This window comes from Ptychodera flava, chromosome 20 (assembly GCF_041260155.1).
Source record: "Ptychodera flava strain L36383 chromosome 20, AS_Pfla_20210202, whole genome shotgun sequence".
Taxonomy (NCBI): domain Eukaryota; kingdom Metazoa; phylum Hemichordata; class Enteropneusta; family Ptychoderidae; genus Ptychodera; species Ptychodera flava.
In genome coordinates this window covers 31,616,394-31,643,123 of record NC_091947.1, presented here as the reverse complement: position 1 = coordinate 31,643,123, position 26,730 = coordinate 31,616,394, and the positions used below count along the sequence as shown (strand labels likewise).

Here is a 26,730-nt window from a genome sequence, read left to right as displayed (position 1 = left end):
AGCCCCTATAATCACATTCCAAATACGACGTCCGATTACTGCGATAGCAGTCCGAGTACAACGCACTCAACATGGGGTCAACAATTTGGCAACTTTGACCCCCTAAATACCACTTCCGTCCTGTTAACAGTTTGAGGATAAACACAATAAAGTTTCAAAAGGTATGGTAATAAGATTTCGTAGTGCTCGTCATTTATGAAACGGCTCTGGGCGAAATTCACTACCCTGTCCAAAAACTCACACTGAGTGTAGTGAATCCAAAACCCTTGAACTGAACAAAAGAGGATTTGCCTCTTTGTAAGTCTCGGACAGTCTTCACAGGTAGGTTCATTGTCATCCATGGCCAGTAGTCAAGAATTCTGCATGTTTTACATTTCTTACTTTTATCCATGCACGAAATACATTCTTTACATTTAATACATTTATTACATGAAAGGTCTGCACGAAATACATTCTTTACATTTAATATATTTTTTTACATTTATTACATTAAAGGTCTGCAAATGTAAAAAATGTTAAATCGGCAACTATTGGCCATAGCTCTGGGAATAGGATTTAATGGGTTAGGGCCCTGCCATACATAATTCTGGCGTATGTTTACATAAGGTCGCGACAGACCAGATTACTTGCACGCTGTATAAATGCTATATATTTCAGTATCAGACTTTGTTGACAACAAAATTTTGGTAATATTTTATTTTTCTTCACAGCAAAGCTGGTCCCACCTCCAACGGGAAGTGGATTGAAAGGATTTATGGTGTAAACTTAATCCGTTCACCCCAGTTTCTCCATATACTGGTTCAAATATAGTATAAAATACAATGGAAATGGGCCAAACCATTCTGGTTAAAGGGTTGAAGTATATCTAGTTAGACATGATGATGAAAAGTGTGCAAAATGTAAAAAAAATTGTGGCCTGGTAACTCACTGGTGGTTGACATGACATCTGTACGTGTTACATGTACAGTACTGTGGATGCTATTTTGAAGCACGTTTTAGATCCATGTCTATCTTGTGTCAGAACAAGGTGAGCTTTGTTGATAACAAAGATTTTGATTAATTTGCACACAGAGACCAAACAGTTGGTTTCATACAGCATTTTTATTCCAATATTAGGGTTCAAATATTGAAAGAACGCAGTGTACAGTGGACAGTAAATTCATGTACAAACTGTAAAGTCATAACAAGTTTACAAATTTTAATATTTTCAAAGCTATATACAATTATTTAAAATAGTTTATGTATGTATACAAAACACCTGTTTAATACTATTACTAGAATACACACAACTATATGTCTCAATATCCACGCCCAAAGATGATTGGCTCAAGATCAACAAAAATTACCAGCGTCCATTGTGTAATAAATTAACAGGACGGAAATGTGGTATGCTGAGGTGTCATGATTTGGAGGCAACTGAAAAATTCAACTATTGATTCTGATTGGCTGGAAAAAATTGGTCAGATATCTATCCACCAATCAGCATTGACCTTGCAAAGGACAGATGTAATTTGAACACAAATCGTGTTACAGTTCTGTTCAGCTGTTTCAGTTGGGTTATGACAGCATGCAGTCATGAAATAAACACTTGGTTTGGGTAAGTACAAGAATGTCACAAAGAAAACAATACTTGGTACTGAGGACGGAAATGTACACTGTGCTGATATACCTTTTGAAACACTAGAAAATAATGTAAAGGTGGATACTTTGGATGGAATGAAACATCACTGATTCCTTTGTAAATTGTAGGGTCATTTTTAGTGTTCGACTTGCACCAATGCTGGGAACGTTCTCATACGAAGTCTCTCCACTTCAGCTCTGAGGACGGCTACTTCCTGGGCTTGTGCCTTAGCAAGGTCCACGAGTTTGCGTCTCTGCACGATATCATGCATTCTCTTCTCAGCGCCAGAGTCTGCATGCCTGTCAGCTGTTTGTGTGTCAGGGCAGAAAATTCAGAATATTAGTTGTAATCATTAAAGCAATTGCTATTCAGATTGTATAATAAATCATGTTGCATATTTCATGCCAGAGGCAGTGCTAGCTCAGATAAATGAATTCAGTGACCAGTGACTAGAAAACGTCCTTTCACCACTTATTTCATTACATTGGTCCAATCGCAGTATTGTACACATTGGGACTAAACGATATGACAGGAGGGAAGGAAGAAATGTTGACATGTAAGATTTATGCAGATCTGTCTATGCTATCTTGTTGGTAAAGCATGGCTATGTTTCTGTGATCCACAAACATCAAATCTGCTGTTACGAAGAAACCCATTGTGAAGAAGCCGTGAAATTTACCTGTAGTGCATAGCACCATATGTACATTAATTTCAAAAGAGTGATTTTGACCCATCTATTGGACATTCGATCCTCATGACTGGTCAATGAACAGATGAACTATTGCATCCTAGCCAATCAAAGAACACTTAGGAAAGTAAAAGGAAAGACTAACCATTGACAGCATCGATGTGTTTCCTCTCTGCCACGGAGACATTGAATTCTTGTAACTCTCTCATCAGTTTACTGTTTTCTTTCTCCTTCCGACGGATTACTTTACGAATATTTCCCAAAATGTCCTTACGCTCTCTAACATTCTTTTCATGGTGCTGAAACAAACAAAGGGAAACAATGATTGAGGCTAAACATTCTATCACAGACACGCTTGTCATCTGTATTATTGATGACTATGGAACTTAAATATTGGAAGAAAATATATTTTGTGCTCAAAAACCCCCGTTCTTTTTTATATAATATATTTCATGTAAATATACGACAGAAACATTTGAACGTGTAAGAGGACATTTTAGAAATCAGAGTGGCTTTTGTGTTTTATACAGAGGTTTGAATGTTTTTCTAATTGTCTGTCTCCAGTTGTTTCACAGAGAATTTTCAAGATATAGATGGTATTTTTCTCAACCTTTGTTTCTGATAATGTTTAGAATATACTCACTCTATCTTGCAGGTCAAGGGTTTCTTCAAGTTTGCCAATTTCTTGTTGTTTCTTGGATTCATGGTCAGCATCATTCAAATACTGTAAGGGATGAATGATAAATAGGTGTCAATATCAGAAGTAAACCCACAAACACAAGAGTCTTAAACACCATTCATTCCTACAACAGGTATACTCACAGGCATTATGGATGAAAGAGCTGGATCACTGACTTTTTATCACATAAAAGGTAAAAAGTATAACACACATGTGAACCATGTGTTATGTTCCCCAGAAAAAATGTCAAAGACACTAATACAGAATTTCACTATGTCAGACACCTGGCTGTTTTTCAACAGTTTCATCAGTAGAATTGTGGCAGAAGATGTTACAGTATTGTAATTCTATTCTCTCCCTGTAGTTGACAATTATCTGGTATACACTGTTGAAAACTACAATGACATGAAACAATGTATTGTAAAATGTTCTCATGAAAACCTACCTTCTGAAGCTCCCTTGATACTTTCAATGACTGAATATCACGGGCTTTGTTCAGTAAATCTTCAATTTTCATCAAGTTCTTGTTGTGTTCCCTTTAAAGAAGTCATGGTTTTGATGTTATAAAACCTTTGTATCTGGTAAATGTGCATGGTCTTCTTAATTACAATTTGACAACACTCATCCAGATCATCTGTTCAGACTGATTTCTTTGAATTCATCCTCAGTAAAGCAAGACTTTTCCAAGTTTGATATTTACACAACTTCAGACTGACAAACATTAGACATCATTGTTCCAGACACAAAAAACACACAAACACCTTGCTTAAATAACTCACCATTCCAAGACATGGATTCCTTTTCTGAAATCCTTACTTTCAGTCATTGCTGCTATCTTTTGTTCACCCAATTGCTGAAAAAATCCAAATTAAAGATGGTATTACTGTGTTTCAATGAAATTTAAGGTAATCCCTCTGATATCCAGTTGTTTTTGTACTGTTATTCTAGCATTAGAATGTTGTTTGTGATTTGCTTTGATAATATCAAGTCTATATACATTTTCAAACTTTGAAAAACACCCTGTATTAATGCATCCACGAAACTGACATAGTATAACTGTTTGGAACAACATAACACAGATTTTCCGTCTTTTTCACTTTCCTCATGGGTATGTTGGATCACGATTTTCATTGACACTGTATTGTACACTAGAACAATCCCCATGAACTTGGTCTACTTTTCATATCTTTGGGAACACCTCTTTGTAAGTTTGATGATAATTGGAACTGATGCATAACTGGTAATAGACGCTATGTACATTACATGAACTACTGTAGACACCACTTACCCTAATTGTGGCATTGAGATCTTCTGTAACACCACGGTGTATCAGTATACTATCAGTGTGGTCATACACAAATGGACCAGGGTCTACTTCAACTTGACCTTGTTTGAGTAAGAACTGAACTTCAAGGTTGCACATGAATCTCAGCTTCTCCTCTTGTACACTGTTGTCAAAAATTATTAACATTTTTTTGATTTAATATGTCACAATAGTATTGAAAATGAAAATCTCTGGTATTTCATGATGTTCTCTTATGTTTGGCAGTGTGTCAAGGTAATTCAATGTTAATATGCAGCCATTAAGTTGCTTCAGAGATGATACAATTGTTTACATGTCTTATTACAGAGTTTCCTTTTCACCACAGTGTACCGGTATCAGTGTAGCACTACAGATTTCAATGGCACAGTTGAACAAATATTCAATGAACTGTATAGGATGAACCAGTTTGTCCAACAGATGTGAATGATCACCACTACATTCCATCAATAAAACAATTTCCTGTTTCCTGATCATGAACTCTGTAAAACAAATTCATCTGACATACTTACTTGTTAATCCTTTCAAGGAGTTCTTCAATTTCTGCTTTCAAGTTTTCGTCTTCTTCTTGTCTTCTTTGAAGGAAGGCGTTCATGTCCGCCATGACCAGAGCTTTCTGTTTTACCTGTGTACAGAGAGAACAAGCAAACAGTCAAATCAGGTGCAGATGAAGATGGTATTTGCTTTAAAAGTGAAACTAAAAAAATATTTTTCTCGCAAAAATTTCACGAGAAAAGACTTTCATAGATTCTCTTCACATTAAAAAAACAGTGAATATCACTGGACAACTGGTTTGTATTACTGGTGTAAGCTGGCATGCCCAACTTCAGATATTCACTTTCAGTCGAAAATGTCAACAATGAGTTTAAAATTTGTTGAAAAAGAATAGAATACTGATATGCACACATATTCTAAAATTTGTTGAAAAAGAATAGAATACTGATATGCACACATATTCTATTTTGTTTCACTCAACCATATGAAAAGGCAAATTGTGTACAACGCTTGTATCACTCTCATTTCTGAAATCATTAATATTTGTCAGAGCTTATAGCTGAACAGAAAATCTGATTATATTGTAATATTGCAATAAGCTTCAAACAATTTCTTTTTTGTCTGTTGTTATCACTAATTGATCAATTCATTTTAAAGTCAGTACATGCAAAGCATGTTAAAAATTGCAGACTTACATTTTGTTCACTCTCCAGTTTATTTTTCCTAGCAAGGCACATCCTTTCCCAGACTGACAACTCCACACCTTCCGGCATGTGTGATTCATCGTCCAACTCCGTCAGACCCTTCAGCAAATTGGAGAGTTGTTGCCTAGGTGATGGCGGACGTTCACCGTATGGACTAATTGATGGCAGATCCATACTGTGCTCTGCTCCTCTACGACCTCTGCAATAAGTTCAAAGGTCAAAAGTAAGAGGATGCCAGTTCATGTTTATAAACATTTCTCTTTTATGGATGCATCAGATTCTGAATTCAGTTTGGTGAAAAAACAGGGACTTGGTATGAAACGCTCTACACTATACTACAAGCTACCATTTTCTTGACTGAGGATGCACCCAAATTGTTTTTGACTCTTCGCTAGTTAGTAGCAGACCAAGTTGTGAGTTTGAATTCAATAGAAAAATTCCTAAATTTGCAGCAAGTATCATGTAAGTAAAAACATCAAGTATAGGTCCTTCACAAACAGCATAAAAACTATCAGTACACTGTCATCATATAGCCTACACTTGGCTATTTCTCTTATCAAAGTACAGAAATCCATGTATCTACAGTTCACAGAACAATAAAGACATCTGTAGCAAGATCCTTTCCATACCTGGGTCTTCTTCTGAACAATTTGTACAGCTGATCCACTTGTGACGTAGGCACGTCATTGAATTCCCGGCGGAAAACCTTATCCAGCACTTTGTCTTCCGCAACCAGGATGTCATAGGTATCCCTGAACTGATCAGCTTCCTTCTTGGCGTTGATGACAGCCAATTGACCACCAGTCTATCAGAACAAGAAACAACAGAAGCAGAACAGCACTGTTAGTGATGTAACTCGCAAATGAAATAGTTAAACAGTTGAACCTGTCTCTGTGTTCACACTTACAGAGCAGTCACCTCTTCATAGTGGTAACCTTGAGGCAATCTAGTAACATTTCACATGTTAAAGGCCCTCTACACAACAGCCATCTTTCTTATATTGTCAGTGGTCACATGGTATTCATCATCTTTGGCACTGTCAAAATTTGCTTACTCTGGAAGCAAGAAATGAGTCTGTTTTGACCAATTTTATATCTGCATCACAACTATTTCAGAAATTCAATGCACATTTCATGATTCCCAAGAGATTCATGCAATTGAATTGTCTTACTTGTTCCTAAATTCACCACTCTGCATACCACCTACACTGAAAGTAATGCCACACCCACCCTATACAGTAAGGTATATCCATAGTAAAGCCCTCTGTTCTAAATAGAAAACTACACCAACGTATCTGTAGGATGTGGCTCACCTTTCTTGTCTGTCTGGACTTCAATCTTCTTGCAATTTCCGCTTCTTTTGTGCCCAACTCTTCCTCTTGTAGCAGTGAAAACTGCAGTCGCACAATCTTCAGCTCTTCCTGTTAAGTAAAATAAATCATTGCCAACATTTCGCCATACATTCTTGTGTAGCTTTATGTCCACAGCCGTAGTTCGAGTTTGTCCAACATTTATAATGCACCAGTTTATGAGTACGTATAACCTTTCATTGTAAAAGACTCCACATTTCTTGTCCAAAACACGGAAATGTAGATGAAACTTGTCAGGAGTAAGGAAATTTGACATAAGGACATCAGAGTACACAGAGAAACTAGTGGTAAGATACTCTCTGGTGTTAACACTGAACAGAATTATGTACGTACCTGGCTTCAAGTTTTAGTTTCAGAGAGACTAGAAGCGCTTTATGCTTTATGTGAGAAATGAGAGTCATCAAAAGTCTGCCTACCTGGTTAATGACCATCTCTGTTTTAATTTTCTTCTGGAAGAGATCTGTGAGTTTGTCATCAAAGTTACCGGTAGTGTCTGCCAATGTTGTCTGTAATTTCTTCAGCTCTGATTCAAGGGCCTGTAGAACAGAAAATGTGTTAATCAAATTGTGAGTGAAGTTACTCACTCAGTGGATGATGCTATCGCTGATACTAGCTATATTTAAGGTTATTATGAATATAGTGCACAGTATATACAAGAACATTAATGCCCAAGTATTGCCTGACACAGAGTGGAAGATTAAGCCAGGTGCTAATGTCTGAGTGCATACTTTACACTGTTTTCATGATAACCATATTATTATACACTTAAAATTCCTGTCTATGGTATCAAATCAAATGTGCTGTTATATTCATTCAAGACCACTTTATAATATTGCCTCTAATTCAACATACCAGTGAACAACAAGACTGAAATGCAAATCTGACAGCCTGTGAAACTATTATCTTGTTTTACATCCATAGAGTGCACAAAAGAAATCATGGCGACACATTTGTTAATGGGTGCCTTAAAATCATCCACAGCGAACACACAGAGGGACAAACACAATCGGCTGTACTTTGGGTATCATAAACAGTCATTACCCACAGACATTCCATGCAATGTTTCTCGCGCACTTAAAATGCTATTGCTGTGATTTGAATATATATACTTGATATCGTAAAAGTATCTTCCTCGACAGTCTTAGCTACTCTTGCCAACACAGTTAAGCAAAAATGGAAAACACCAGAATATAGCCGAAAGCATACCTTACGATATTTTTCTCTCTCTTCATTGAGTTCTTTGACTTTCCTTTCATAATCCTGTGCCAGTTTCTTCTCATCTTCTGACCATTCCTCTTGTGGTTTGGACATGAATGCAGGCACTGGAATATCCTGAAAACAAGGATTTGACATTACAGATTAATGATTTCATAATAATTATATGGCACAAAACTGGACATTTTCATCTTGTTGTGGTATGTCCAAAATACACCATTCACAGAAATATTCTTTTTTCTTCCTTTAATTTGTACAACAGTTACTCTAGAGTCTAGTTTTGAATATTTAATGAAAAAGAGAGTTTATTTATATCATTACTCAGAAGGATAAAGTACTTCATGTGAAATATATTTCTAGCACTTTAAGTCCTCCTTGAACAGCAGCTCCACAAAATGTTTCTAAATGTAACTTTCAGTTTTGCAATTTTCACCTTGCCACACTTCTTTAGTGTGTTGATTAGCACAAGAGTTACTTTTTTCTCCTGAACTGCTTTGAGTATTTTTAATTTGTTGTCATCAGACATCTCACCTTTTTCAGTTCATCTTCCTTCTTGACTTCTAAGACACCACCCATCATCATATCCAATGCCCTCTCTCTAGCATTGTCTGCTTTCTCTCGCAGTCGTCTCTCTTCCTCTATCTTGGCTTCCTCATCAAGCTTGGCTTGTTGCTCTGGCGATATGTACTTTTCAACTTTGACCTGAAAGAGTGCAAGGTTGAAAGGGCGATCAATTACAGTGCAAATAAGCAAAACCTCTGGTACAACAAATTCCATTCTGTGGAAAAATAGAGTGTGTGCTTCATTCTATATATTTATTTTGTCCTTAATCATGTCTAATAAGAAACACAAATATCTTGTTGATCAAAGCCATGGATGATATCAGTCTCAGTTCAGAGCTCTGTCTCTTTTAGACTTACAAATATTGGTATAATAATTCTGACAGTAAACTGATATGGTAAATTCTAAAACTTTCTCGCACAGCAAAACTTCCCAGATCATTTTCAGATCAAAGACCTTTCTTTTGTTTACATACTCATGCAAGAACTATACTCTACTATATATCAACAACACTTGTCTTTACACACAAGTAAAACAAATTCAGTGGCTTCACAATGTTCAAATAAAATACATTTGAAATTCTATGTACTAATCTATAATCTATAGTTTTTCATTACACTAACAGCATAATAATTACTTTAAACTCATTTTTACCTCACTATCACTGACTTCCAACAATCTTTCTGGTTTTTCATCAATGGACCATTCAGGCTGCCATACAGCTTCACCACTGTCCAAATCTTCCAGGATTTTCCTGATTCTCGTATTCTTCTCCTTGATTCTGGCAATCTCCATTTCTTTCATTTTGTACACCTCATCAAACTCCTTGTTGAAGGCTGTCCTGATGCGATACAGGGCATCCTGTTTTGCACATGAAACAAATTAAACACCATATTTAGTAAAGCTATCGTGTGCAATAAAGAACAAATGATCAATTCTCCATTTTCAACAGATGAAGTACAAAAAATTCATGGCTTTTTTATTTTAATAATTCAGACTATTCTGATGTGAGTCAGTCCTCACTGTACAACAATGAAATCATCATTACATAATAATGCTTCTTTGTTTCAGAAACTCTCATCGGATTTGTTAAAATTTCCACGATGGACAGCAAGAGCTTCTGACATTCACAGCCCAGGCAACGAACTAACACTTGGTTTTACACTCATAAATTTTGTCACAGGTCTTTGAGTCAGGAAATTATTTCCATAATACTGATGATCACTTGAACAACTGCGGAAGTAAGTCGACTTGTGATAAATGTATATTTGCTAATAACATGACCTTTGATGTCCCAGCAAATTTGAATATGGAAAGACTAGGGTTTGTTAACATTACTCTGCAGGGAACAACTTCACCAGACTCACCTTGAGAAGTATGATTTGGTTTTGCTTTTGTTGTTTGGTGTGAAGTTCAAACTGGCTATAGAAGAGATCACTGCCACCGCCAAACATGGCGCCAAGACTGCCAGTTGTGGATGGCTGCTCCTTGCCATCACCTTCCTCAGATTCATCATCAAGTTCTTTCTCTTCATTTTCACCCTGAAAGTTACATCAAGACAGAAAAAGGGCGTATATGGGTCACTTATTCCCTGATTTACTGGTCTGTTGTTTACTGAATTGGTGGTACTGGGACACGATCTGATCAAATCAATGGTCAACTCACAGTCATTTAATGTCCATAAATGAATTTTTATGTAAAAATTATGCATTTACAATGTTAAGGCAGAATTTGAGAAACACAAGACTGGTAAAAATATCTAATATAAATATATCTGATAAACCAATCAATGTCACGTGTCTGAATAGAACAAAACTTAGCAAAGAAAAAAAAATATCAGTATTGACAGACGTACTGTTATCAAGTTACAGTGGACAGACGTACAAACACAATTATAACAAAAAATTCTAAGAAAGAAAAGGCTTTTCAGTTTGGTAAAATGAAGGAATATCGTCGCAAGCATTAACAATTACTTCGAATCACAAACTTACAGCGGTTCCAGGTTTACTAGGCGTTTCCATGATTTCTTTTCTAGCCTCAAGTTCAGCAATTTCAATTTCACGGATTTTGGTGACAAAAGCCAGGATTTCCTTCTCAGCATGAGTTCTGTCTCTCATGGGATAGTTGGTGACTTCCAAGTTGGAATGGAATGCCTACAACACAATAGATGTGTATGTAACCTTTCAGGATGACATCAATGAAGTAGCATGAAACTCATCATTTAGCAGTCATCTTACAGCATGCATTTATTCAACACCATTTATTGTCAAGATTTTCACACTGTCGGATCTTCTTCTTGTTACTATTTCTGAACTGATTTCTGTAACAATTTCTCTACAACTACCACACATGTCTTGTCATGCCATCTTCCCTTGTTTGAATGATGACAGACGAATTCCGCTAATTTGTATGTGCTGACCTGAGATAACAAAAGAGTGGGCTTCTAAAATCTGACTGAGTTTTACCTTGAGACTTCTTCCTTTGACAGCCATAGAATCCCAGCATGTCCTCTTTATCGTGTCCCTCAGGTATACCATTGCAAGGTTCTCAAACTCAATGTCTTCACGGATCTGTAATGTAAAAAATATTACTTGGTGAGTTACTATCTAAGACCATCTGATGTTTACCACAAACCGGCACATATTACTAATTAATTTTATCAATAAGTGTTTGATGTGTGTGCATACTTCTTTACAAGTCTGTGTATTATGTTAATATTCAGTATTGACTGGGTTTCTAGGCCTACAAACTCACCATTTCAACTTCAGCTTGGCCCTCAGCTTCCAGCCTCTGCTGTTCCTCAGTGTCAAGGTTAAATTCCTGGTGTGCTAGCTTTTCCATCTCTGGCAATGTCTCATTCTGTTTCATCATTGCTTGAATCTGAAAAAAATTTGAAAAAAATTCATCAGAAACGAAACTGTAGGGCATAATACAGAAACATGGTAAGAACAGGTCATCAACCAAAGACAAGTCTGCTGATGTTTGTAGAATTACTTGAACGTTGTGTTTTGAAATCCTCTGCATAGGGTATGTGTACTATTTTTCTGGAGTCAAATGCTTAACATATAGCATGTACACATATTATTTCCTTCAGAAGTAACATTATGAAACATCTTTTTATGGATTGAGTTTACTAACAGTTCTTCTGAGGTCCCGGATATCAGTTCTCAGATCTTTCTTCATGTCTGCATATTGCTTGTCTTCTTCTTTGATTGCCTACAGTGAAAAACAATTGTGTCACACAAAAACATCAGTACATATTACTATATGATACGCATACTACTACATACATATGCACACTGATATGCTTTATAGGCCAAACACACAAGAAAACATTTTTTTTTTATTTTGATTGTTGATGTATTCTTCATCAAGGACCAATCTGTTGACATTCAAAATTCTGTAAACTTGACTCACAAGTTTCAAATGTCATGCATAGCCTGCTCAGTTCACTTTGATAAATGATACACAAACATTCAGCTGGCTAGTGTGCCATGATTGTGAAAGTATCATTTTCCCATACAATCCCTTGTCTTCGGTGATATCCTAACCTACCTCAAGTTCCTGTAACTCAAGCCAGGTAGCATCAGAGCTTGGTATCGGTGTTGGTGTGGTGTAAATCTGATCATTCTCCACTGCTTTCTCCTTCTCCGATAACTCCTGCGTATCTTTCTCAATGACAGATGCTGCCCTTGACCCTGACTGAGATGTCGTTGGGAACCACTCCATCATATTGGCCAATACCTCATCCTCTTTCTTCCTGACACCGTTCAATGCAACGTTCAACGTGCGGCTCATTTCAACAGCTGATGCGTACTTGTTCTTCCCAAATGTGGTAAAACTGATCAAACCAGGAGATAATGATTGATTTTATACCCTGAATGCCATTTCAATATTCTTAATATATTGCTACTGTGCTAAGAGGTAGATTCTTTTCAACAATTCATTTTGGGACTCCAGAATGACAAAGAAGGTTGATCGTTACCACGATTGAAACTTTCAGAGCTAAGGTATAACTTATTGCATTTTGGAAAGTAAACTTGAACCTTTGTAAATTTCAGTTGGTTGAAAAGAATCAATTAAACAATGTCTTTATCACAGCATGAACTGTTGATTACAAGCAGCATGTCATCCCTCATTGCAACACGGTCCCTCCACAAAACGGTCAAGAAACGCCACCAGTTTCTTTTGTTATAGTCCGGGTTTCGATTGGGCTTTCTGTTGATTTTACTGATGGGGATAATCCCGGATTATCACGCGTGCGGTGGGAGGTGTTAACAGTTACGTGCATAAAATTATCGTAAGCAGAAACTTAATTCTCCCAGAATGCATTCTGATTATTGTCTGCGCATGCGTCTAAAGGCCAAAGTTTGTTTACATCTGCCTGCCGTGGAGTCACGCAGCGTGAACTATGTACAAGTTCGGAGACGATTTCGTCAATTTTGACGACTACCATGTTGATTGGGACTTCATTTTGGAAGATAAAAATCCTGCGTCGACATGTACTGCTGCGAAACCCAAGCCTTGCGTGGTCTTCCAATGTCCACAGTGTAGCAACCGATACAATCAGTTTGTATATAAATACCCATCGATGGGCTGACCACGGTCTCTCGTGGGTAATATACGAAACCCATACACGACATGATTTGCATCTCACTTGATCCTCAATCAGGAAAATCAATGGCAGAGAGTCTGGCACCCAGGCTTGGGGAGGTCATGTCACCAAAATGTCGCGACACTTGTAGGGTTTCTAGATTCTCTAAATTTGGCGGTCGGTCTGAGAATTCGAAAGGTCGACAAAATCAAAACATTGGGTTCGGCAGTAACTTGTGTCTTTAAGAAAGAACAGATTCCGTCATGAACCTGATTGCCTACTTTTGAGAAGACTGAACGATCGGTAGGGACGCACTTGACACCTCTGATCGATCGATAAAGGAGAAAAAAAGGGGCGAAAAACGTTGCACTATTACCATAACGCCAACTCTCAATGGGTCGACTCATGGTCGACGGGAGCACCTTGCAAAAACAAGGTCATTGTAAGAGTTCCTTGATTTCGTGCATTGAATTTTGTTGAAAACGATTAAAAATTTCAAATCGAACTCTCAAAGTTTGGAACTGAGGAATTATCATGTTAAATCGATATCAAAAGGGAGTTAAGGAAGACATTTTAGGATTTTCCCATGTAATGCAGATACGACTCGTCGATCCCAAGCGACGCCATTTTGTTTTCAGTTTAAAATATAAACGCGACAAAAAAGACTAGTTTTCTTGTCGAATTAGGTTTCAAAATAACAACACAACACGATTCCCTATTTTTTCGAAGTCTTTGCCTTGTTAGGAGGTGCATGACTTACTTTTTTGATGAAAGGTGAAAAAACAAACGGGGGAGTAAAATTCACAGTGTTTCCGAAATGCATGGCGTCGGTCAAGATCACCTCATGGCTGAACTCAGCCATAAAATATCATCCAAGATTTCTCGATAGTGACCTAGATCTTTAAGAAACTGTTTTACTCATCTTCTCACCAGTCTTCAAATACATGCGAAACAGTGCAGAAAGATGAAAATAAAGTAGCCTGATTGACTGAAAATCGTAGGATACCGGAGCGGGACCGTGTCACAAGACGCCACTGAAACAAGACGCTAACTTGCCTATGACGTCATTCGCTTCCTGCGTCCACCGCAACGCGGACTGTTGCAACTGTGTAGGTGATTAGCACCTTTGAACAAAAGCGTTTCTTGACCGTTTTGTGGAGGGACCGTGATTGCAAGCATATGTATCTCTCCATTGGAAATCTATGGTATACAATTGTATGTTGTATGGCTGTGAATAATGTCTGTATAGAGTTGTATTTGTCGGGACTTACTTCCAGGTGTAACAGGAGACAGTTCCATCATTAGCGCCACATGTGATCAAATACATGGAATCTGCAGAAAACACCATGGAATTCACACCACCCTGACGGAAGGTGTGTGCCCTTACGCTCACTGCTTTTTCCTATGATAGGTGAGAAAGCAAGAAAATTTTTGCACAATGATAAATAGAATTTGACTTTGTCATGTACATTCAACTACACTTCAACATGCTATGCATTGCTGGACAAAATCATGTCTACTTGCCTAACCCCAGTGACATTGTAGTGGCAGTGTTTTATGTGGACGATTATCATGTCAGCAAATTGGAATTGTTAGCATACCAAGAGAATTTTATGTCTTGTTGTATGTACCGAAAAGCTGAAGGAAAGAACAAACCTTTGTAGGTATGCATAACACATAACATTTCTCCCCCAAAGAATTCAGAGCAGGTATATCTCAAATGAACACATACCATATCATCCATAGTTCTGACATGCACGCGGCCATCTGGTGCACAAGTAGCCAGCCACTTCTGATGAGGAGACAAGACAACTTTGCCACCTGGCAACTCATGTCCAGGAAATTCAGCCAATGGTTGTAGGTAGGATGCCTTGTTGTTCTCCTGTATTCACGGAGAAAAAGTGTTTTCAAAAGTTTAGCATCAACAGTATTACTTGAGCATGTCCATCCTTGTTTGGGGTGGGAGGGAAGTGGGTGAATATGGGGGTAATAGTGAGATCTGAGGGATGGTTTTTAGGAAGGGGAGGTGGTGCCAGGATGGGGAGGATATGTAGGTTTTTGTGAGGAGATTGGTTGATTGGAGATACACTCATCAAACAATACGGCAAGTCCAAAATTGCAAATGTGGTTTTGGTGGTGTTTTTGATGTGGGAAGGTTGTTGTCACACATGAGTGTTGATGGAGGATGTGTTGTAACGGCAGATGACAACACCATTTTCTGTTCACATTTTTTTACTCACCACCGGGGACATGGAGAGAGACAAGGCTATAGACGGGGTAGGACTCTCCATCTAAAGAAATATCAAATCAAATCATAGCCACAGATTTCAGATCAGGATCAACAGATTCAGATCAAATCAAAATCGGCAACGCGCCTTTCAAACCAGCAGGGCAAGGAAGGGGCCAAGGGCCTTTGCGGTTTACTAAAGACACACTCAAATCTGGTTTGAAATTGGGAGAAAGTGGGTCTGAACTTGAAGGAAATAAACAGGGTTGATATTGTTGGTTTTTTTGAAAAAGTCTGAGAAAACCCAAACGCACCATGCATATTTGCAAGCACATGCATCACACAAGCAAAGTTTTATGCAAGAATTATTCACATCATACAGCAAGGTTCATGCAAATTGTGATTGTGGTTTTGCAAATCACTAGAATTTCTGTTCGGTTTGATGTGTTTTACCCCATCTATTGCAACATCAAGCTCAGGATTATCTTCTCCATCACTTTCAACATGCTAAGAAAAAATGAATTATTTCAGTATACGAACATATCTTTATCTCTTTAATAAGGACCAAAAAAAATCAGAGAAACAGCAAACATAAGTGCAGTTTATCCCTGGAATTATTTCTGTTAAAAGGGGATAGGAAGTTTGGAAGTAACTTTGTGAAGAAAATTATCATTATAGTGAGTTTGGCCATGTGATTAAAGATTTACTGTCACATTGCTTGGTCTGCTTTGGTTTGCTTACTTTTTTCCAGTAGCCTCCCTTTGATAAAATTCTTTTTCATGCCAATTAGAGTATTCCAAAATAAACAATCTCATTAAAAGTTATGGATGATATTTTCAAATTCTGAGCCCACTGAAAAGATATCTCAGCAAGGTAAATGCATTTCTAGAGACACTTGCAACAGGTTTGGTTATTTTGAAATATATGCTTGTGTTTTAATCCTTTGAGTGCTGTAATTTTTCCCGCCAAATTTTAGTGCAACATTTTACCAATTTGTATGAATTTTTCTGTGATTTTTTTATAATTTTGGATAAAATGGATATCACATTTCATTGGCTACAGTTTTTCATCAAAATTTTGGCAAAAATTTGAAAATAATTGATTAGGGCATGTTTTACAAAGGTGACAAAAATTGACTTTGGTGCTCAAAGGGTTGACATAGTGAATGCCAGCGCCTGATGCCCCTCATACCTGTGTGCCCTTTGGTTTTCGGACTGATAGACTGCTTTGAACAATATGACAGTAGACCTTTAATGCTGAGATTTTCACAAGCATTAGTCATTTTAGGAGGAAAACGACACTTGAATAAGCACATACCTTGGCTTTGGATTTGGATTTGGAAGTGGACTAAAAGCAATTCACATTTAAAAAAACAAACAGAAAAAAAATAGGGGAAAAAATAATAACATGCAATGAAGGCAAAAATGAAAGCAAAACCTGTACACCCCAAGTTCCTGATAAAAAGTAGTAAAAGCAAATTGAAGGATACTTGGGGTGAGAGGTTAAAATGCTTGATATTAAAAAGCATGTGTACCAGGTACATATGTCACCAATGAAATGTCTGTGAACTTAACAATCATGCAAAAACTTGTGTGTGGACAGATACAATGCTTTTACGGTACAGTTATTTTATCACTATTCTGTCTATTGTGTGAACTGAATTTCCTGTACATATTAAACTGCATGCATAATTGGATTAAGACTAGGTATGCCTGCCTTCTTTGTTCTAGTTGTGCTACCTCCATGCTTCTCTTCTCCTGTCTTTATTTTTGAGTAAAAAAAGATGATTATTGAAAAGATAGCAATTCTATCAAACTTTTTAGTGTCATAGTGTTGAAAATGTTGAAAATTTTATTTTCAGTCTGGAATGTAACACTATTTGAGATGCAATTGTCCCAACAGATTACCTATAAAAGTAAGATTTCAGTTGTTATTTGTGCCTGTACTAAACTTTTACACAATTGATTATTTTGAGGTGTTTTCTTGCATCAAATTTGTAACTGCATCTGATATCAAGTAAATGACCACATTAAGTTAAACATTCATGTCACTAAATCAGTCTGAATAATTTTCATTCAAATGAGTATACTTTCACTGAGAGCAAATTTTACAAAATGCTACAAATATCTCTTCTCCGTTGACACAAATTGAAGAATTGTAGAAAAATTGTACAAAGAATCTGAAAATGTCACTTCTTTATCAAAAACATTAACATTACTTTTAAACTGTCACCACACACATGAAAACTATGATTTGGCAACAAAAATATGGCATAATGAGTATGGATTTGTGTTAATGAAGCAGCACTGTGTTATGATAGCATATACCAACTATGTTAGTGCACCCAGCAAAAAGGACTATCAGCAAGTCAATGGTGAATCTGACTCAATATGTTACATGGATTTTGTTTCCATTCAGAAGAAATACCGTTGGAGTCAAGTTCACTGAAACAAACATTGGTTAGAACTGAGTAAATTTAATGAATTTACTGCTGACTCTACTAAAATGGTTAAATGAATATTTTTTTAAATTTATTTCTCCAATAATCTGATCACACCATATCAATATGACACGAATTTTTGCCAAATATTGGCTTTGATAAGTTCCATTTCAAATATTATTTTTGGAACAGTGGAAAACCAAGCTGTCATAAAAAACTGCTGTCCAGCTTGTAACAGATGTTTGGAAAAGTTATTCTGATAAACGCTATCTGTGCATTCACCTCTGAAATAAAATTTAGACTAGAATACAACAATGCAATTTCCAACCACCCATTCTAATGAGGTCACTTTTGAGATCATCTGGGTAGAGTCAGCAAAACAAATTCAAGTTGAGGAGTAAGAACTATATACCAGTATGTCAACAAATACCCTTGACAGTACATTAACCTCTTCACTGCCAATGCAATCCACAGGAAATATTTACATTTACAAGAATCATCACATCGTGCCATGTATACTTGTAGAGTTATTGGTGCATAAATTACTGGTTTTTTTCTTTAACATACAAAAAGTAAAACTCTTAAAACACACAAACACACATCTTTTTAGTGACTATACTGTTTGTAGCTCACTTGACATGAAGTGCAAGGTTGAAATGTCAACAATGAAACAAAAACAATCCAAATTTGGATAGGTCATCAATAACATTGACTTTGGGATTTATCATCCTGTTTTATGCTAAAACAGCATGGGATTAATTCAACCCTTCATATCTCATTTCTTTGTACTTGTAACACTGAAGACATTAATTTTTTTCAAATTCCATGGAAATGACAGGGTCAAAATAGTTTATGGAAAGTTAATACAGTTGATAATGACTGTGAAAAGGTTAATGTATTTAACAAATTAGACAAGTCTATGATGTTAACGTAAGTTCAACACCTTACCTTTTTGGGCGGTTCATCTGGTAGCTGGATTTTACAAAGACGCTTGTGGTTGTAAGATATGGCATAGATGATCTCCCCAGGTCCAACAGCAGCGCCATAGGATGGAACAGCAAAGTTCAAGTTCATCCTGTTGATGACCTCATCTTTGAGGTCACACTTCAGGCTGACATGATAATCTTGACTGAAATCTGAAGCATGATTAGAAAGTGTATACCTTAGCTTTTAATATCACGCATAAGTATTAATGGTAGTACGCACAAATAACTTTGTAAACCGTGTCTTTTAAATTTAATTCCATGAACAATTGAGATGCAGCATACCTTTGATGAAGTTTTTCTTGAGATCAAATTGTATGATTTTGTGAGGTGCAGGATTTTTGGAGGCATCTTTCTGATGCAAGTTGGACGTGACCACTACTTTGGTGTCGCCATTCTTGTCAGGAGTGTTGCACGATATGCTCATGATAAGACCATCGATTACTGAGAAAAAAAAGACAAGACAAATTATAAATTCCATCATGATAGTACCCACAGGTAACATTATCACATCCTTTGCATACATAGACTGTAGCCCTATTCAGTCATGTCTCTAACTCCATTGGCGTACAGCCTTATTCAGATCAGGTACACATGTTCACTAGTTTACACAACTACTGAAGTCTGACTTGAGAGATACTCATTGCTCTTGTAGAAACAGTATTCTATAGCAATAGAATTATACAAATAATCTATACAGATGACAAGTGAATTCCATAGTGCACAGACAAAAATTTGTTACCAACAACTTTCACAAGTGTTTTCTGCTATAAAGGCACAAAAAAGATTGTATTTTAAATAATGCATTTGAGGCAATGGCTGGATTGCAGCTGTGACTATACAAATCAACACAAGTTGGTGAAAAATCTGTGATCATCACAGATCAGGGTATACCAGTGGTCAAGTTAAAGTTATGGCAAATAGGAAGTTACTTGGGAGCAAATCAGCCAACTTACAGACATGCCCTAAGATATTGAATTCAACGGATGGTCTTGGATCCATGATGAAGACGTGTCCATCATCAGAACCCGTCAGGAGATAACGTCCATACTGTTCAAAGACTAGATGCAGGACCGGGGTGCGATGCACAGCCAACCGTTGGACAACGCGTGGGTTTTCAACGTTGTTGAACTCTATCATGTACACATGTCCAGACAGGGTTCCTACAGCAGCCAGCTTGGATGATGGACAACAGGCAATACATGAGGCCTTGTGAAGAAAAACAACAACATAATAATTAGAATCATAGCAATTTTTATTTCTACTTTTGAAGTAAAACGTTTCAGTAAACTCTGATTTAATTTATTAGGAAACCGCTGTATACAATCTTTCAGGGGAAAAACTGCTTATTTTCCAACATCATTCAAAAGCAGGAAAGCTTATATTTTTTCAATGCATATACCCACAATGGTGTTTCACACCAACCATGTTAGGTACCAACTATTCTGATCCACTGAAAGCATACACAGTTAAATTCAAATTTTTTTTGTGGTTTGACCCAAATATTCAGATATTTGTCAAGCCTATCACATATTGAAGTGTATGTAGAACTTGACTAAACATCATGTACTTACAGCCCTAGAGATTGATATGCTGGAAACTAACTGTGGTTTCTCAAGAGTCCACACCTGTACTTCTCCACTTTGTCTCACAGTCTGTTGATTAGAATTATATCGATGACAAATTATAAATGTGGCAGTGAAGTTATACACATTATGACTGACAGTGAAAAGTATCTGAACTCATGTAGAATAAATAATATACTGAATCCAAGATTCAAGTTCATCCAATCAAATCTCTTTACCAGATACATTCATTTTCATATGAAATGTACAGAGGTTAACTCTAGGCCAGATAATCTTTACCAAAACACTCCTACATTGGTAGGACCTGTTTTCTCCGAGTTATCAGTAAGGTGATTTATTCACAGCATCTTGATAAAGACCACCCAGATTGGGGCACATGTATTTGTTGTTGAATGATAGTACTCACCACACAGTGTTGAGTTCCAGGAGACAGGATATCAACTCCAAGGAAGTTACCATGGTGATGATCAAACAGCTTCTCAGCTGATCCTGGGCTTGCAGGATCATAAATATGAACTGCACCCTGCAAGAGACAGTGAAATTCATTGTTTCAAAGGCCATGATACACTGCGTTGCGTCTTTTTTAATAAAATCAATTTTTCACCTTTGTGTTCTCATATACATAATGTGTAAACTTGCATATTCAAAAATTAACTGAGATACGACAAAATTTAAATATATCTCATATCATTTTGTCAATATGCTTGATGGTTTACATACAAGTGGGATGAGGTGAGATAGCTTTGGATAGCATGACCTTTCTTCACTTTACTTCTGTGTGAAATCAATAGAGATGTCTGTCATTGTTTATCCACAATCTAGCCAATATCTGTTGGTCTACTCACGTGTCATACACCTGTCTATTTATCTATCAGTGGCCCCATGCATGCATGTGATGACTGTATCTCTTTACCATAATTTGATAGACACCTATTTATCTGTCTGTAGTCTATCAAGATTTATAACATACTCCCTTTGAATGCATAAACCAGTTTCTGCTATTGTCCAATGTGTGCCATTTGTCAATACACCATCTCTCTCTCTCTCTCTCTCTCTCTCTCTCTCTCTCTCTCTCTGTTTTTTAACCCTTCTCTTGCTTACCATTGAGCTTCCGACAGCTAACTTGTTGTAACTTGATGACCATGACAATGACGTGATCGCTGACTCACATGGCCAGCTGTCACTCAAATTGATCTCATCACGACTAATTGTCAAACACCGTAATGTAGCATCCTGAAATTTGACCAACCAAAATTGCATAAAGTTATACAATTGACATTTCATCAAAAATCTGGAGTAATATCATAGACATGACGATAAAAACCTACAAAGATTTCTCTTTTCTATAACCAAAAAATTGGGTGTTGCAAGTGCTTTTTACAAGATTATCGGGATTATTCTAGAATTTAAAGAGTGTTCCAGCTGTTTTCAAACTATTAAGTGTTCTGAACCCCTTTTCTCTGTATAATCGTGTAACCATAATATTAAAAGAGTCGGACTGGCTTAAAATAAACTACTCAACGTTGGTTATGGTTATGACCATCTTACCTCACCACCAACATATAAGCCATCCTTATGCAGCTTCATGTAGGACAAAGAACCCTCTCCGAGTGTGTTGTTGTAATTTGGACTGCTTGGAAGCTGCAAATCAGAATCTGTGAGAACAACAACCAGTAAAGATAAGTCAAAATGGTGCAAGTTACATCACAGATTTTTATATTTAATTTATTACTTTCCAAGACCAAAAGTTCACATGAATCAGCCATAAGAAAAACCTTCAAAATTTTCCAACACCATTTTTGTGCATTCGTCCACCTGTCAACATATCCTCCCTTTTTTATTCATGATATGATAGACTATATGCTCTGAAATGATTACTGAAATCTTAAATTTTACAAGCTAGTTTCTAATTTGTGCCTGGTAAAAACTTGAAAGAAAAGAAATTTTTGGTACCTTCTCTTATCAATTCAGGGGACCCTGCATCTTTGACACTGTTTGACGGCAATGTTGGTTTGTAGAGCAGCTTGACTGTGTGTGATTCAGAATCCACTTTGAAGAGCTGTCCGCCCTCACAGCCAAAGTACACCTCAGATTTGGGAGTCCAGCAGTGAGATACGGGCACTACACGCTTCTTCAAGTCATCTTTGACGCCTGTAAAACAAATAATAACACCTGGTCAATAAATCTTTTATCCTTTCCTCAACCTCCACTCTCATTGTTTTCATACACATTGGACAGTACTGTACTTGTTAAATTGAAACACTGTGTGTTTCTATTTCAATATCGTAGACTATATTTCTGGCATCCATTTTAAATGAACTGATTTACAGTAACTACACAATGCTAGCAATTACATGCATTCTGTTTTGATACATGCCTATGCGTAATGTCATACAAAGTAGGTAAATTATTCAATGTATATGTATTTACAACAAGTTATGCTAATCATTGCAATGGGTTGGCAAGGCTCTTTTCTCAAAGTCAGAAAGTGCACAATGCTCCATTTCTCTTGGCAATTTATTTTAAATGTATGAGATACAATTAAGGCAGAATATAATAATGATACTCCTATCCATGCAGTGGGAGGTATGATGTGAAACTAGCACTAAAAGAAGTGGAGCAACAGCAACAATCGGCATATCATGTATGTACATACATATGTTGGGAGGATATATTGAATTCAAAACATACAACTATGGAATCTCAGTACCATTGCCTAACCATGGTGCAGAGATAGTATAGACAGAATGTTTGTATCATTATAAGATTCTGTTACAATTCTGTCATACTAAAAATTCTACAGAAGAATCACTCTCTAGTGTTTATCAAAGAAACAAGACACAGCAAAACAAAAAAGCACACCAACACTATTCTTCCTTGTATGGAAAGAGTGAAAGTTTTGTTTCAAGTTTAGATGTGAAAAAAGTTTGAAGAATAAAGATCTGAGATATCAATGGGATATACCAGAAGGAAAACTAATCTGAAGTTCCGTTTATTATTTTAACAAATAACACACACTGGCAACAGAAACTCACTCACCGATATAAAAATTTTATGGGTTCATCAGGCAATGTGATAACAAATAAACATCATAACAGGAAACAAAATAAATAAAATGGCAGGCATGATAATAATTGGGCATTGGAATACAAGCATTGTACATAATAATTGGGCATTGGAATACAAGCATTGCACATACAAAATACAACTACAGTGTCAATGGCATTCATGCAAAAAATGTGCATCCTAAGAACAAAAGAGACAAAATAAAATTGTGGAACTTTGGTGAATACTTTTCTATAGATTTGTTATTTATGTACTATTTATCATAGAAAATGTCAATTTGTAATTGGACATTATTAGTTAAGCAACCTCATTAAAACATGTTTGGTAATAAGGATTTTTTCCATCTTCAAGGAAAAAACAGGTTCAGTTCTCTGTGAGTATTGCGCATTAAGGATGAATGGTTATAAATTTGAATGTAATTTCTTTATTGAAAAATTCTATAAACACTGTTACCAGATCACTGAAGTTGTGATATTTTCTCTCGGAATAGATTCAAATTATCATGTACCATGTCATCAAGTGATTTCATTAAAAAAACAGCTCAAGTGCAATAAGTTAGAGTTGGGGTAATATCACTGGTAAACAATCGCAAAGCATCTTTACAAATATGAATTTTAGATTTCTATTGGTAACTTTCTATCAAGTTCCCACCTTCAAATGTTTCAGCAAGCTCTCCAACAAGACCAGCTTTAGTTGCTAAGTCCACTTTAATGCCATACATGACTGCCCTGGTTGACATTCTGCTGCTTGCATCATCCATACGATCATCTACCGTGCCATCTTCAGCTGGCAATTTGACTTTTCTGTAGAAAATAAAATGGCAGAAAATGGATGAAGCTGTCACACTACCACTTGGAGTGGATGGAAATGCAGCAAGTCATGGGATTATATCTTTGAAAATGTTTTCAACTTTATTCTGTAATTTACAAGGCCAAGGCACTGAACAGTTAATGTTTGTTTCTAGTTTGTTATACCTTCCTATTCAACAGTATAGAGAAATTTACATACTAGTAGTTTATTCAGAAATAGGTCAAGCTGGAACTATGCAGGTATCAGTCTAATTAAAAAGTGATGGGTGGGAAGGAATGACTGTAGATAGAATGAATATCACGTGAGCATGAAAGTGATCATGTTATGAAACATGTCACTGGATAATTATGGCATACAGGTATACCATTGGACAGTTGTAGTGGAGAAAGTTTGGAATTTCTATAATTGCAAGCTTTCAATTAAAAAAATCATGCTTACGCTGGCAGGAGTACATATTTCTTGTTGCTCTGTTCAATGTTCCAGAATGTAAGCTGCTCTGGACCAATCACACATACTTTGTGCCAGTCCATTGGATTGAATGAGATATCTGTGGCTGGTAATCCATCTAACTCCTTACTACACAACAGATCACCTGTCTCCCAGTGCCTGTCAATGATTAACATAGGGAATGAATTTATAACATTTACTAACAAAATATCTGTAATCCATTTAAATCATGCAAAATTTCAGGATAAATAATTTTCGTACCACTTTACATGGAATTGATGCATACTGATCTTTGGATGATGTCAAGTTTCATTTTATTTGAGAAACACGATCATAAAAGTGCCAATGCTATCTGACAAGAACATAATGTGCAGAATGAGAAACTATTTTACGAAAAGAACCTATACTATACTGTAATATCTGGCGGTAAATATACTTCTTCAGAAAAATCTTGACTTTGAACAATGTGAACTCACTACTGAGTTTTCTCCGGTTATCTGCAGTTATCCATCTTGGGTGAGAGATAATACTCACTCAAAATGGTTATTCCGCAACTTAACGGACTATGCATTGGGAGAATTGTCAAAAGCTTACCATATCGACAGTTTAAATTCTGGAAGTCCTGAATATGAAGCCAAGTATCTTCCAGAATAGGAGAATGCCAGTGCAGCATACTCCAATTGTGCCCCATCTGAAATATGAATTTGAAAGTGCCACTTGAATGAATCCCTATTAATGCTCAGATCAAGTGCACCATGTTGTCTTTTATAAGCACTAATCAAATACAAAAAAACAATAAATCATAAAAGCCATTCATATTCAATACAAAACAAACATACATTGCACATCATGTCAAATACATAGCAACTTACTCTCACAAACTGCTGTCTTTATAAATCCTGGATATGAATGTATGAAAATACGAGGATTTATGGCCTGTTCTGCAATGGCTACAGTGTGGTGGGTGTTGCTGACAGCTATCAAATGGATTCCTCCTCCAAGACTTGGATATGCTGTTTCTTTTTTGTCATCTGTGTTGTAGAAGTTGACATTGCTGCCGCAGGCATAGCAAATAGTGTTGTGGCTGATATACTCTGCTTTGGAGCCATTGTAGCCCTGGGCCCACCTGCAATTTTGCAAGCAATTCAGAGACAAATGTTATTTAATGTGGCTTTTCTTTCGTAGCTAATTTGCTGCGTAGATAACAGAATAAGTTGAAAAACTTTGCAATCTAAAATTGCTTCAAGTACACTTAAAACGCGAAGATGCATGAAAATTTTCTCTCTTAATATGACGATCAACCGTTCAAAATATGTACTGCACACCTTTTTGCAGACGTTATCATATGATGTATGTTTTCTTGCAGTAAGAGATGTCGGGGTTTCCACGTCCCTCGTTGAAATGTTTATGCACAGTAATTTCTTTTTAAACTAAACTTTACAAAGTCATGGCAAACGTAGAAAATCGAAGTTAATGTTTCCGCGAATGTGTTTCATGCAAGATCCATTCGTAATTCATTTCATTTGACACCGCGAACTGAGATGGCTGTTCAACCTCACACTGTCTTCACTTTTTGCTGTGTGTTTATGTCACATTTTGTTGTGTTGTGCGGGGATCCTGCATACTTACGCCAATTCGAGTGAACCAATGGCATCCATAGTATATTACACACAAGCAGTCTTCCGATATTGTACAAAATTACCAAGGATCACTTCAGAAAACGAAGTAAATTTTGAAAAGTTGGAGGTCTTCATGTAAGATTTACGTCTGTTGCTATGGTTCTCACTGCGCGTGCTCCGTTTAAATCTCGTTTGTCATGTTGCATCGTGAGAATCTGCGAGAGGTCAACATCCGTCTGCGAACTCGGGTCAAACCATAGAAACGAGAAATATTCAAATATTTATTATGAAAGCTATCATATAGC

General features: G+C 36.7%; 1 protein-coding gene across 4 annotated transcripts; it reads right to left on the bottom strand.

Annotated features, from left to right (window-relative positions):
- Window positions 1-1,082: 1,082 nt before the first annotated feature.
- Window positions 1,083-26,606, bottom strand: LOC139120645 (cilia- and flagella-associated protein 43-like). Of its 4 annotated transcripts, none has more exons than XM_070685165.1 (36): window positions 26,436-26,606; window positions 25,679-25,932; window positions 25,401-25,497; window positions 24,798-24,965; window positions 24,201-24,352; window positions 22,437-22,634; window positions 22,032-22,138; window positions 21,585-21,716; window positions 20,890-21,006; window positions 20,472-20,552; window positions 19,854-20,106; window positions 19,183-19,341; window positions 18,863-19,050; window positions 16,792-16,821; window positions 14,980-15,129; window positions 14,519-14,649; window positions 12,209-12,494; window positions 11,792-11,869; window positions 11,408-11,533; window positions 11,119-11,223; window positions 10,645-10,806; window positions 10,021-10,194; window positions 9,308-9,514; window positions 8,624-8,794; window positions 8,084-8,209; window positions 7,294-7,413; window positions 6,821-6,928; window positions 6,138-6,313; window positions 5,500-5,707; window positions 4,822-4,934; window positions 4,277-4,436; window positions 3,768-3,841; window positions 3,434-3,524; window positions 2,953-3,033; window positions 2,455-2,608; window positions 1,083-1,927 (listed from the first exon to the last, which is right to left on the bottom strand). In XM_070685165.1, the coding sequence occupies exons 1-36, from the start codon at window positions 26,462-26,464 to the stop codon at window positions 1,758-1,760; spliced, it is 5,136 nt and encodes a 1,711-aa protein (XP_070541266.1). In that variant the 5' UTR covers window positions 26,465-26,606; the 3' UTR covers window positions 1,083-1,757. The 4 variants fall into 4 exon arrangements, with proteins under 4 accessions (XP_070541266.1, XP_070541264.1, XP_070541265.1 ...); XM_070685163.1 differs by lacking the exon at window positions 16,792-16,821 and adding an exon at window positions 15,488-15,538; XM_070685164.1 differs by lacking the exon at window positions 16,792-16,821 and adding an exon at window positions 15,488-15,538 and having other exon boundaries at window positions 22,437-22,625.
- Window positions 26,607-26,730: the final 124 nt, after the last annotated feature.

Excerpts from the sequence above, each read along its gene's own strand:
- LOC139120645 (XM_070685163.1), bottom strand. The coding sequence starts at position 26,464 with ATGGATGCCATTGGTTCACTCGAATTGGC. Across the intron at positions 11,534-11,791 it reads TCCGGGACCTCAGAAGAACT|ATTCAAGCAATGATGAAACA; the intron begins GTTAGTAAACTC and ends AATTTTTTTCAG. Across the intron at positions 8,210-8,623 it reads AGGAAGATGAACTGAAAAAG|GATATTCCAGTGCCTGCATT; the intron begins GTGAGATGTCTG and ends CCTTGTTTTCAG.